Source organism: Pongo abelii, chromosome X (genome assembly GCF_028885655.2).
Source record: "Pongo abelii isolate AG06213 chromosome X, NHGRI_mPonAbe1-v2.0_pri, whole genome shotgun sequence".
Taxonomy (NCBI): Eukaryota; Metazoa; Chordata; class Mammalia; order Primates; family Hominidae; genus Pongo; species Pongo abelii.
Genome location: NC_072008.2, coordinates 151,525,130 through 151,537,537, shown reverse-complemented (window position 1 = coordinate 151,537,537; position 12,408 = coordinate 151,525,130). Strand labels below are relative to the sequence as shown.

Genomic DNA, 12,408 nt, shown 5'->3' with positions numbered 1-12,408 from the left:
TGTGGTAGCAGGCGCCTGTAATCTCAGCTACTCAGGAGGCTGAGGCAGGAGAATTGCTTGAAACCAGCAGGCGGAGGTTGCAGAGAGCCGAGAATGCACCACTGCACTCCAGGCTAGCCGACAAAGCAAGGCTCCATCTCAAAAAAAAAAAAAAAAAGAAAAAGAAAATTAAGAAGGAAAAAAAAAAGAAAAGAAAAGAAAATTAGGATACATCGTGGATATTTTAGAGAAGAACCTTCCAGGCAGAAGTATGCAAAGACCCTGATATGGATGGCAGGTTAGAGGAATCACATGCATGGTGAGTTACAAGAGTCACAGATTGGGGAGTGTGATAGAAGCAGAGTGATTCATGAGAAGAATAAGTATTAATGTCAGAGAGGTAATAGGTGCCCAAATCATGTACAGCCTTATTAGGAATTTGGATTTTATTTGAATCAAGATGAAAAGTCTGTGGAGTTTTCATCAAAGGAAAAACATGATCTGGCTTAAAATATATTGTAGGAGATCAAGGATAGAGGAAATAACCCATTGTCATTATTACATTACCAAATATTTTTCAGAATTATTTTTTGTTTGCTCAGATGGTTTTCAGAAACATCTTTAGCTACTTAATTTAACTTTTTAAGTATTCAGACTTGGGAAGCTTTCTACCAATTTAGGTTTAGAGATCGTTTCCTCTCTTCTCTTCTCTCCTCTTCTCCTTTCCTCCCTCCCTCTCTCCTTCCCTCCCTCCCTTCCTTCCTCCCTCCCTTCCTCCCTCCCTTCCTTCCTTTCTTTCTTCCTTCCTTCCTTGTCTTTTCAATTCCTCCCAGAGCATAAGATAACATAGGACAAGGTTTGCTGTCTGAAATGAGTTCAAGTCCCCTGTTATTACAAGAGTTCAAAAACGTGATGACCTCCAAAGGATGATTAAGAAATAGAATCAGTCTTAAGTTGTAGTGCGGTGTATGGGGATCACTCTCTAGGGTCTATATTTAGTCAATGACAAAATATTTGCTGACTTTCAAATGGATCGGTGATTTCTTGTTTTTGTGTTTGTTGTTTTGAGACAGAGTCTGGCTCTGTCACCCAGGCTGGAGTGCAGTGGCACGATCTCGGCTCACTGCAACCTCCACTGCCTGGATTCAAGCAATTCTCCTGCCTCAGCCTCCCCAGTAGCTGGGATTACATGCGCCCGCCACCACGCCCAGCTAATTTTTTTTTGTATTTTAGCAGAGACAGGGTTTCACCATGTTGGCCAGGCTTGTCTCAAACTCCTGACCTCAGGTGATCTGCCCGCCTCGGCCTCCCAAAGTGCTGGGATTACAGGCATGAGCCACTGCGCCTGGCCAGATCAGTGATTCTTGATTTTCTTGGCCATGAAGGAAATGATGCAATATGCTCTTCAAGGGCCTTTCTGCAGAATAGAGAAGATAAGATGCAAACTATTCTCATTTATTAACACCTTGGTTATAACCATATCTCTTTCTCTTACATTCAGAAAATTGTATTGGAATGCAAATGGTTGTGAGAGATAGCACTTTGTATTGAAATAGCTGGCACAGGAATATACCTGGTTACAATGCTTGGCTGAATGAGAAATGCAAGGCCATTTTATGTAATTGCACTTAATATGCATGAGTCTCACACTTAATCAATTCAGAATCTCAGAATTTCCCAATGTTGTATCCATGGAACATCTCCTGAGATGCGTATCATCCCATCTGGCCCTAAATGGCTGATTCATGCAGAACATTTTCATGTCATCCCTCAGTCCCAACCACAGGGCACCTTCAGATCCGACTCTCTTTAAAACACTTTAGTGTCCTTCTTAGGGGCATGAGAAACATGAAACTGTTTTCTTTCGCCATTCTGATTCTTCAAGAAAGGAAGTAGAGCTGTTATAGGCCATTTACTGACTATGTGCTGCTCTCAGGTCGCCCCACCCCCTCTGCTGCACTGCACAGAAAAACATAGTACACGATGAACTATGTAAGACTCTCTCAGGCCCATCTTCCCAGGCAGAACACTTGGACATTTCTTTCTTCTTTATTTTTATTATGTTAAACTGACAGATAAAATGGAATGTATTTATCATGTATCTAATGTTTGAAGTATATACATTGTAGAATGAATAAATATAGCTCATTAACATATGCATCATCCCACAAAGTTATCATTTTGTATTGAGAACACTTAACATCTACTCTCTTAGCGTTTATCAATAATACAACATATTATGATCACCTGTAGTCACCATGTTGTACAACGTATCTCTGGAGCTTATTCCTTCAGTCTAACAGAAATTTGGTATCCTTTGACCAATGTCTTTCCAGCCACCACCACCGAGCCCCTAATCACCACCATTCTACTCTCTACCTCCATGAGACTTCTCAATTTTTTATTACTTTATTTTTAAATTTTCGTTAACTTTTATTTTAGGTTCAGGGGTACATGTGCAGGCTCGTTATATAGGGAACTTGTGTGTCACACGGGTTTGGTGTACAGATTATTTCATCACCCAGGTAATCAGCATAATAGCTGATAGGTAGCTTTTCAATCCTCACCCTCCTCCCCATCCTTTACCCCCAAGTAGACACGGGTGTCTGTTGTTCCCTTCTTTGTGTCCATGCGTGCCGATGTTTAGCTCTTGCTTATAAATGGAAAAAGGTGGTATTCCATTTTCTGTTCCCATGTGAGTTCGCTTAGAATAATGGCCTCCAGCTCCATCCATGTTGCTGCAAAAGACATGATCTCGTTTTTTTATGGCTGCATAGTATTCCGTGCTGTTTATGTACCACATTGTCTTTATCCAGTCTGCTGTCGACGGGCCTTTAGGTTGATTCAATATCTTTGCTACTGTGAATAGTGCTGTCAAGAACATACGCATGCATAGGTCTTAATCGTAGAATGCTATATATCCTTTGGGTCTATATCCAGTAATGTGATTGCTGAGATGAATGGTAATTCTAAGTTCTTGCAGAAATCACCAAACTGCTTTCTACAGTGGCTGAACTAAGTTACATTCCCATAAACAGTGTATAGGTGTTCTCTTGTCATTTCTTTCAAGGCAGCAGGTTTCTTTCTGGCCTAGGGTGTGTCTAGAAATGTTATCTAGGAGCTAGTGTCTGGAACAGGGGCTTCACAACCCCGACCAGTGCCCTGTCCCGCTGTAGTTGAGCTGGTATTCAAGATGCAAGAAAAAAAACGCTCCTCACTATTCCATCTCCTCAAGTGGAAGGAGGGGGTCTTTTATGGAGCCGCTAGCTGGGCAGTCTGGGGCTAGGGCAGGGGTGACACCAGCACTCACTTGGCTGCCCCAGCTGGTATCTCAGTAGGTCATGTGCACCCCTCCGCATACCCGCCACAATCCACTGCCTCTGGGCCCAATTCTATGCTAGAACTCACCTACAAGTTACAGATCTTATGGCCTAGACTGCCTTTAAGGTTTTCTGCGAAACCTGGAACAGTTTAGCCTTTCGTGGCAAGGTTTGCAGAAACTCAAGTTCTGATTCCTGGGATGGGTAATTGCCCTCTGGCTAGAGGTGGTTTAAATGCTCCCTTCCCAGATGGGAGTCAGCTAAGTTTGGTCTGGTTTTCCTTTCTCCTGTAAGAGACAGCACTGAGTTCAGTGACCCACAACTGCTCTGCTCTTGCTCTTCCAGCTTCCAGAGATGCTCTTTACACCACACTGCCACTGCCTAGGGTAGGGAAGGGGTGGGGTCAGCGATTTAAGACTGTTTATTCTAACTCTTCAGAGCCTCTTTTAATGATACAACCAGGTACTATGAGAGTTTCCCTGATTTGGGGTTCTTATGGAGGTGTTTTCTACTGTGTGGATAGTTGTTAAATTTGTGTCCTTGCGAGGGGGCTGATCTGTGCAGCCTTCTGTTCTGTTTTTCTTGCTCCGCCTCTCTCAGCTTAGTTTTGGTTTTTGTTTGTTTGTTTGTTTTTCGTCTGCAATGCCTAAGGCTAGAGAATGTGATCCCATATTACTATCCTAAATATGAAAAATTCTTTAATGTCACGTGCTGGATGGAAATATTAGTTTGCAATGAGAAATACCTTCAATTGTACATATCAAAGAGTAAGAAAAAAAGCATTGGGATTTTTTGTTTTTACCTTGTGGTCCGACAACTTGAAAGAATATTCTTTTATTCCAAAGATGGTATGTGGGGGATTTTGTTCTGGAAATCAGTGCTAGGTATTTAGGTATTTGGTTGGAGAAAAGAAAACTGATTTTTGTCTATTGATATTTAGTATATTTTATTTTTTCATGTTATCAATGACAATGTTATGACTTAGCAAACAACAGTTACAAATAACTAAAATTGTAATTGCTCCTGCATTTTTATTTAACTCCCTCATGTATCCTGAGAAGACCTTCTTGTTTTACCTAATTATCTCTCCAACATCCCCTGAAATCTCAACAGGTAGACACTATGTGAAGGTCAATTCAAAGACAGAAACTAAAACCCCATCCACGGGTGACTCCATGCTGAATCCATGTGGTGTCTTTTCCCGCTAACCGATGTGTATCTATCAAGCAGTTTTCTTTTTCACTATAAATATTATACTGTTTGACATTTTAAGAAACATTGTCATCAAAATCTATAGCCTTAATTAAATGATGAATTTCAGGAAATCATCATGCAAAATGGAAGGGTTATGAAGCTGATAATAGACACACTCTCCTAAAAATGATCTCACCACATCACGCCTAACCCTTCTCACCACCTTACAGTTCACGTTCCATGGAAAGAGTGCCTCATACTTAAGAGTGTTTTACTTTCCTTTTCCCAAGTCATGGCGATTTTGAATATTCACACTTTGCGGACATCAACACATTTCTAAAGCATCCTTATCTTGATTAAAGACTGTCGAGGTCATGAAAACAGTCACATAAATATTTCAGATGCATTGAAAATTTTGTTTTAGAATTGGCTTTTCAATCATTTCATTACAAGCAGTGCTTTCCTGCCGTTTACTTACTCCTACATCTACTATCTTCTTTTGTATTGTGCTTTGTGTTTTACAGAACATTTCCTCTTTATAAAGCATATATTTCTAACCTAGGAAGATATCAAATGGAAAGGGGATGGGAATACCTTTGATATGTACATTCAGCAGAACTATGTGCCGCCAGGTACAGTTGCGTGAACATATACACATCTCCACTTCCTGTGAGATAAAATTTTAAGAAGAAAATTTTCTTTAGGAATCAGTCCTCCCCCAGGCCTTATTTACAATGTCTGGCTTACTGTCAACCTGTGGGTCTGTCCACCAACCCTACAGGACCTCACATCCCTCCCTTCTCAAATGCCTACCTCTTCCCTTCCCTTCCCGCCCACCGTCAGAAAACAGGCAGAGATAGACACAGCCATCAGCTTCTCAAACTTCATTTTATTATTATCATAGCCGTTGGTGGTGAGGATTTGTCCAATTTGGTTTCTCCATGTTTCACCACCGCTCCCCAGCTGCTCATGATCCTTCAGATTGTTATGGATCTTCTGCCTGCACTGATGGGTCTTCTGACTCCTTGGCAGGTGTTTCCACAACTTCTCGAATTCGTTCTTCTTCCTCTTGCACGGGATTGATTGTGTCCTCTCGGGACTGGTCATTCTCCAGTTGAGTTGAATATATTTTCTTAACGTTCCTGTAGCGAACCTTTATTCTTATTTTTTTAAGAACCGGTTGGGGGGCTGAGTCCCTCTCTGGTTGGGGGGCTGAGTCCCTCTCTGGTTGGGGTGCTGAGTCCCTCTCTGGTTGGGGGGCTGAGTCCCTCTCTGGTTGGGGGGCTGAGTCCCTCTCTGGTTGGGGGGCTGAGTTCCCCTCTGGTTGGGGGGCTGAGTCCCTCTCTGGTTGGGGGGCTGAGTCCCTCTCTGGTTGGGGGGCTGAGTCCCTCTCTGGTTGGGGGGCTGAGTCCCTCTCTGGTTGGGGAGCTGAGTTCCCCTGTGGTGTCTCCTGCGTCTGCTAAGAAAACAGGGAGAGGCCAGGAGGACGTTATTTTGGGTGAACAGGATAGAGACTGGATAGCAAGGGGGGCTTCCTGAGAAGAAGGAATGCAGGTTGAGGAAGGGGTTTGATCCAGAGAAGAACAAGGTTGAATCACAGAGTAGGGATCTATGGGGAAGAAGAAGAGGAGCCATGGGTAGGGTCATGTGTTAGTCCAAACTGCACCATTTTGTAAGTTCTTTGCTATTTTGCAGACCTTGGTCAAAGTGAAACATCCCACGGGTGTTCAGGCCATTAGAAACATCCTGCCTAACCACCTGTCCACAAGGCGGACAAAGGCCCAAATAAAGAAACATCCCTATCATATCTTGCTTGGCAAAGTTCTAAGGAACACCACAAGGATATTCCACCAGAAAAAGGGCCAAACCACCTGATCATAAGAACATCTTATCAATATCCTGCCGGGCAGCAAGCCATACTGCCCAGGCCCCTCCCACCCATACCTATAAGCACCCCAGCCTGTAAGCGGCGGTGGGCTCTGGCATTAAGTGGGTCCCCCACTTCCACAGGTGTCTACAATATTCCTGTGCTGCTGTTTGAGCCGCCCCCGCTGTGTGTGTCTGTCTTTCACCCTCGCCTTCACTTCAAAACCTAACAATCTTATTTGCTCATTATCGTAGTTGGTGTCACAGGGGCTCTTCCTCTTCTCCCCACTGGTGCTGGGATGTTTGTCATCCATAGTATGTACTATCTTTTTGCCTACAGTAGGCGTTTGTAGCTTTTGAATCTTCCCAGTGAGATGGCCCAAAGCCCTTGCACTTCTTATATATACTCTCCTGGTGACAAGGCAAAGCCACACCCTTGAGCTTTGTTTGGTCATACAGGCAGTGTCCCAGCTAATGGCAGCCCTAGGGTGGCTCGGACATCACAAAGCACCACTGCTGACCACTCCCTGGGCTTGCGGGTGAGAGGTGACGGGGTGTAGAGCAAACCAAATGCTGTTGTTGTTTCAGCATCCCCTGAAGATGCATCCCAAAGCGATCTGCTGCCGCTCCTCATTTCTCCATGTTTAATGTTCATGGTTCACATGGAAGTCAGAGGATGATTCCTTCAAGCCCTTCCCCACAGCCATTCCTATTAAGTGATTCATTCTTTTGTCTTCCAGCCCTCACCATGACTTAGTATTTTCGATGTCTCATCTCAAATCCCCCAAGCTAGTGTGGCTACATTTATTTATTGGCGGAGATGTGAATTATCCCATTTCCCTCCTACAGTTCCTTTACATGCACCTTGAAGACCATTTACTTTTGGGCTACTGCCAGGCAAATTTCAACCCATGTTCTTTTACCCAATGTCCATGTAGTTCTTTTAAGTTTCCTATTTCCAATCTGAAATAATGGCCTTCAGTCTGTCAAAACTTTAGTGAATAAACATTCTTTACCGTGTATCCTAGTCTTGTTTCAAATCAGGGGTGTATGTTTTTTTTCTTTTTTTGAAATGGAGTTTCACTCTTGTTGCCCAGCCTGGAGTGCAATGGCATGATCTCAGCTCACTGCAACCTCTGCCTCCTGGGTTTAAGTGATTCTCTGGCTCAGCCTCCTGAGTAGCTGGGATTACAGGCGTGTGCCACCACGCCCGGCTAATTTTTGTATTTTTAGGAGAGACGGGGTTTCACCGTCTTGGCCAAGCTGGTCTTGAACTCCTGACCTCGTGATCCACCCGCCTTGGCCTGCAAAGTGCTGGGATTACAGGCGTGAGCTACCACACCCAGCCAGGACGGCCATTATTAAAACCACCATTGACAAGGAAATTTTGGTTACTTCTGTAGCATACAACAATTTAACATAAAATTTATAATTAATAACATACACAAGTTATTTCAGAATTATAAGTTTCCCACAATTTTGGAGCACATATCAATAACATTTCTATAAATACAGCCCAAAGAAAGTCAAACACCATTTTATATGTGATGATGCTTCTTGTATGATTTTTATACCAAATAAGACAAATATGTCTCTTTTGGACTTCAGAGGACTAATATCAAAAAATTAATGAGGAATCAAGTTAGAATTTGACTTTGGAAAGTTCGTCAAAGATGAAAAGTTTAAAATGCTTGATATCACGAAATAGGGTCATGGTCATGGGTCATTGTAAAATAAGTCATTCATTTAACCAAAGCAGTAACTCAAAGATTTCAAAAAAAAAAAAAAAAAGGTGAAAATCTTTATTCTTTGAGAGAGGAGGCTTAATGTCCCAAACAATAAGTCCTAATAAAAACAGGATGCAGCAAATTAAATTTGTTTTTTTGAAATTTTATAATAAAAGCTTAATCATCTTGACTATAAAATATAATTTCTATAAACCTTGTAACCTTTATAATTTTGCATTAAGGAGTGAGTTAATGCTCCAAGAAAACCTTGTTAAACTGACACAGCAACCTAGATACTGGTTTTGCTTTAGTGTGCCTTTGATATTAATGGTTAATTCCTAGAGAAACTGAACTACTTTTCTCTTAATATCAGCCCTTACCATCTGACGTGCCGACCTCTTCCACGATAGTCTTTGGGCCTTGAGGAGTTGAATAGTTTTCATTTCTGGCCCTGCATCTCAGGAACGCAGTTTACTTTGATTAGCATCTTCTACTGGGCCTGAACATAAGGCTGTAATTGCTGTCAGTGTTTAAGATATAGCAGAACTTGGTATCCTTTTGAGACCCAGAAGTCAAAGCCCTATAAATCAATGGCACAAGGACTTTAAAAGCACATACAGAAAGTTCCACAGATGTAATAATCTCAAGTAAAAAATTTTTTATGTTTTTTTTTTCTAAGCAATCCAGAAGTTTATAATAATGACATAGGAATTATTTCAATAAAATGTAAAATCTCTTAGGCCAGTTACCAATAAGCAAAATAAAAGACCATCTGCAAGTGTACGGAATATTATGTTGGAAGAAAACACTTTTTTAGACCTTTAAGAAAAAATTTTTGGCCTGTCATAGTGGCTCATGCCTGTAATCGTAGCACTTTGGGAGGCTGAAGCAGGTGGATCACTTGAGGTCAGAAGTTCGAGACCAGCCTGGCCAACACGGTGAAACCCTGTCTCTACTACAAATACAAAAATTAGCTGGGCGTGGTGGCAGGAGAACTGCTTGAACCTGGAAGGGGGAGGTTGCAGTGAGTCAAGATTGTGCCACTGCACTCCAGCCTGGGTGACAGATTGAGACCCCACCTCAAAAAAAAAAAAAAAAAAGAAAGAAAGAAAGAAAAAAAAACATGTTTAGCATCAGGCCACGACAAACAGAACACAAGAGAAAAAAAGAAAAAACTTATATGAGCTGAAAATGAGTTGAAAGAGAGAATTATTATTTTGCACCTTTTAAAAGAGGAGAGTAAACCGAAAATGGTGAGATGTGATAAAAGTTAAACTTTGGGTTTAAAAAATTAAAATCTTTTGTTCTGCTCAGCTCCAAGATAACTGCTGCCGAAGTTCCTTGAGTTTGGAAATAGGGATGGGTTGACTTCTGTTTCACCCTTAACATGAAGATACAGTCCTATGGAATCCCAGATCCATTTGGAGAGAGTCGGCTATTAAACTCTTTTCATAAGTACGCCCTGGGCCTTGACTACTGTCTCTCTAGAGATAGGACGCTGATAGTTCCTTCCTGGCCCATCAGTTTTGGATACAATTAATGTTTCTTCCATTCAGAATTTTCAATTGTTTGGGAGGTGATATGGTTTGGCTGTGTCTCCATTCAAATCTCAACTTCAATTGTATCTCCCAGAATTCCTACGTGTTGTGGGAGGGGGACCCAGGGGGAGGTGATTGAATCATGGGGGCTGGTCTTTCTCATGCTAATCTTGTGATAATGAATAAGTCTCATGAGATCTGCTGGGTTCATCAGGGGTTTCCGCTTTTGCTTCTTCCTCATTCCCTCTTGGCACCCCCATGTAAGAATTGCCTTTGGTCCTATGCCATGAATCTGAGGCCTCCCCGGCCATGTGGAACTGTAAGTCCAATTAAACCTCCTTTTCTTCCCAGTTTCGGGTATGTCTTTATCAGCAGCGTGAAAATGAACTAATACAGGTTGGTCCAAATAACCTTGGCTTCCATTATAGAACATGGAAATTGGTGAAATTTTTAATCTTTCCTGTGGCAAACTTTAGCAGTGGGTATTATTTTTCTGACATTTTTTTTTTCTGTTCTATTCACCTTTGTTTCTCATAGGGTACTTTTTTTTTTTTTTTTTTTGAGACGGAGTCTCCTTCTGTACGCCAGGCTGGAGTGCAGTGGCACGATCTTGGCTCACCGCGACCTCCACCTCCCAGGTTCAAGCGATTCTCCTGCCTCAGCCTCCTGAGTAGCTGAGATTACAGGCATTCATCATCACATCCAGCTAACTTTTTGAATTTTTAGTAGAGATGGGGTTTCACCATGTTGGTCAGGCTGATCTCGAACTCCTGACCTCAGGTGATTCACCCGCCTCGGCCTCCTGAAGTGCTGGGATTACAGGTGTGAGCCACCCCTCCCGGCCCTCATAGGGTAATTTTTATTTATTTGTGCCTGCCCTGTTTTCAGCACATTTTTGATTGAAAAAAGGCTTTTCTGGGCCAAATAATTTCCATCTATCTATCTACGGAAAGTGCATGGGAAGAGTTTGGGGAAGGTAGGAATTTTCCTTAATATTCAGAATTTTGCACGTATGTGCATGTATGTGTATGTGTGTTGATGTGTATGAGTGTATTTATTTTTTCTTTTTAAGCTTCATTTTCCCCTATGTCAATGAAGACACTGGCTGCTCTAGGGATACTTACAATGCATAGTATTTGTCCTTTTCTTTTCATTCTAAGAATGAGTGCAAGAACGGGTGCAGGAAGTTTGCGAGGTGATCATTGGTCTTCCGAGTATGGGAGCAGGGAGAGTAAGACAGAGAAGAAAAGTGAATGGAGGGTGCATTATTGAGCTGGTTGTTGGTGTGGGCAACTGAGACTAAGTGTCACTGGGAATCTTTAAAGGAATTGTGTAGAGCATACCTCAGAATTGTCCCTCTGAAAGATAAGGTGGCTGGGGCAATTACCTTCTTACTCCCTCCCACCATCCTTGGAAGTCAGATGCTCGGGACATTAATTCTGCAACATTTCTAAGCTGCAGCTGTGCACCAGATGAATGGAAGTTGCTGTTCAATGGGTATAATGTTTCAGTTAGGCAAAGTGAGTTAAGTTCTAAACCTCTGCTTACAGCATGGTGCCTACGGTTAATAATATTGTACTGTGCACTTTAATATTTGTTAAGATGGTAGATCTCATGTTAAGTAGTGTTCTTAACACAATAAAAATATTAATTGTGTTAATACAATTTAATTAATTAATAAAATTAATTGTATTAATTATGCTGCAACATGGAGGAACTTCAAGAAAATCATGCTAAATGAAAACAGCCCGACACATAAGGCCACAAATTGTATGAATTGTCTGATTCCATTGATATGAAATATTCCAACAGGCAAATCCACAGAGCCAGAAAATGGATTAGTGGTTGCCAGGAGCTGAGGTGAAGAATAATGAGTGTCTCCTGATGAGTATGGAGTTTCTTTTTAGAGTGATTAAAATATTTTGGAATTAGTGTTGTTAGCTGCACAACTCTGAATATAATAACACCACCAAACTGTATACTTCTTAAAATGTTTCCTCATTTTGTTTTAAAAGAACCAGAATGTCTAATTAGGTTTATGTCATTGAATACATTTTTTAAAGGGACTTGATGCTTGAAAATGGGAGAGTAATGGGCATTTCTACCTTCTCCACTCTGAAATAACCCAAATATAGCAGAGAAAACATTAAGATAGCCAAGTTCGATATTAGCAAAATCTAAGAAACATTTTAATGTACCAACCCAAGATAGAAGAAAGAGCTGCCCCAAAGAAGTATAGATTTAAATATAATTGAGAGAGGAACCTGAGAAAGTATACCAGTGACCGTACTTTTTTTTCCTTCCAGCAGACCCTGGAAACCACCATTCTACTCTTTGTTTTATTATTTTTTTATTTTTTGAGGTGGAGTCTTGCTCTGTTGCCAGGCTGGAGTGCAGTGGTACAATCTCGGCTCACTGCAACCTCTGCCTCCTGGGTTCAAGCAATTCTCCTGCCTCAGCCTCCCCAGTAGCTGGGACTACAGGCATGCACCACCACACCCAGCTAATTTTTGTATTTTTAGTACAGACGGGGTTTCACCATGTTGGCCAGGATGGCCTTGATCTCCTGACATCTTGATCTGCCAGCCTCGGCCTCCCAAAGTGCTGGGATTACAGGCGTGAGCTACCGCGCCCGGCCCTCTTTGTTTTTATGGGTTTGATTATCTTAGATATCTCATATAAGTAGAAACACGAAGTAATTGCCCTTCTGTGACTGATTTATTTTACTTAGCATAACATCCTTCAGAATTATTTATGTCGTAGCATATGGCAGGATTTCATGGC

The 12,408-nt window shown here is 41.7% G+C and overlaps 1 protein-coding gene across 2 annotated transcripts; it reads right to left on the bottom strand.

Moving 5' to 3' along the window:
- Positions 1-5,363: 5,363 nt before the first annotated feature.
- Positions 5,364-6,744, bottom strand: LOC112130746 (protein TsetseEP-like). Of its 2 annotated transcripts, none has more exons than XR_008517986.1 (2): positions 6,566-6,744; positions 5,364-6,102 (listed from the first exon to the last, which is right to left on the bottom strand). XR_008517986.1 is itself a non-coding variant. In XM_054544249.1 (2 exons), the coding sequence occupies exons 1-2, from the start codon at positions 6,671-6,673 to the stop codon at positions 5,479-5,481; spliced, it is 582 nt and encodes a 193-aa protein (XP_054400224.1). In that variant the 5' UTR covers positions 6,674-6,744; the 3' UTR covers positions 5,364-5,478. The 2 variants fall into 2 exon arrangements, 1 of the variants encoding a protein (XP_054400224.1); XM_054544249.1 differs by having other exon boundaries at positions 5,364-5,952.
- Positions 6,745-12,408: the final 5,664 nt, after the last annotated feature.

Bases quoted from the DNA above. Each gene is read 5' to 3' on its own strand.
- LOC112130746 (XM_054544249.1), bottom strand. From the start codon at position 6,673: ATGGATGACAAACATCCCAGCACCAGTGGGGAGAAGAGGAAGAGCCCC. The intron at 5,953-6,565 runs GTGAAAGACAGA...CTGTTTTCTTAG, and splicing joins GTTTTGAAGTGAAGGCGAGG to CAGACGCAGGAGACACCACA.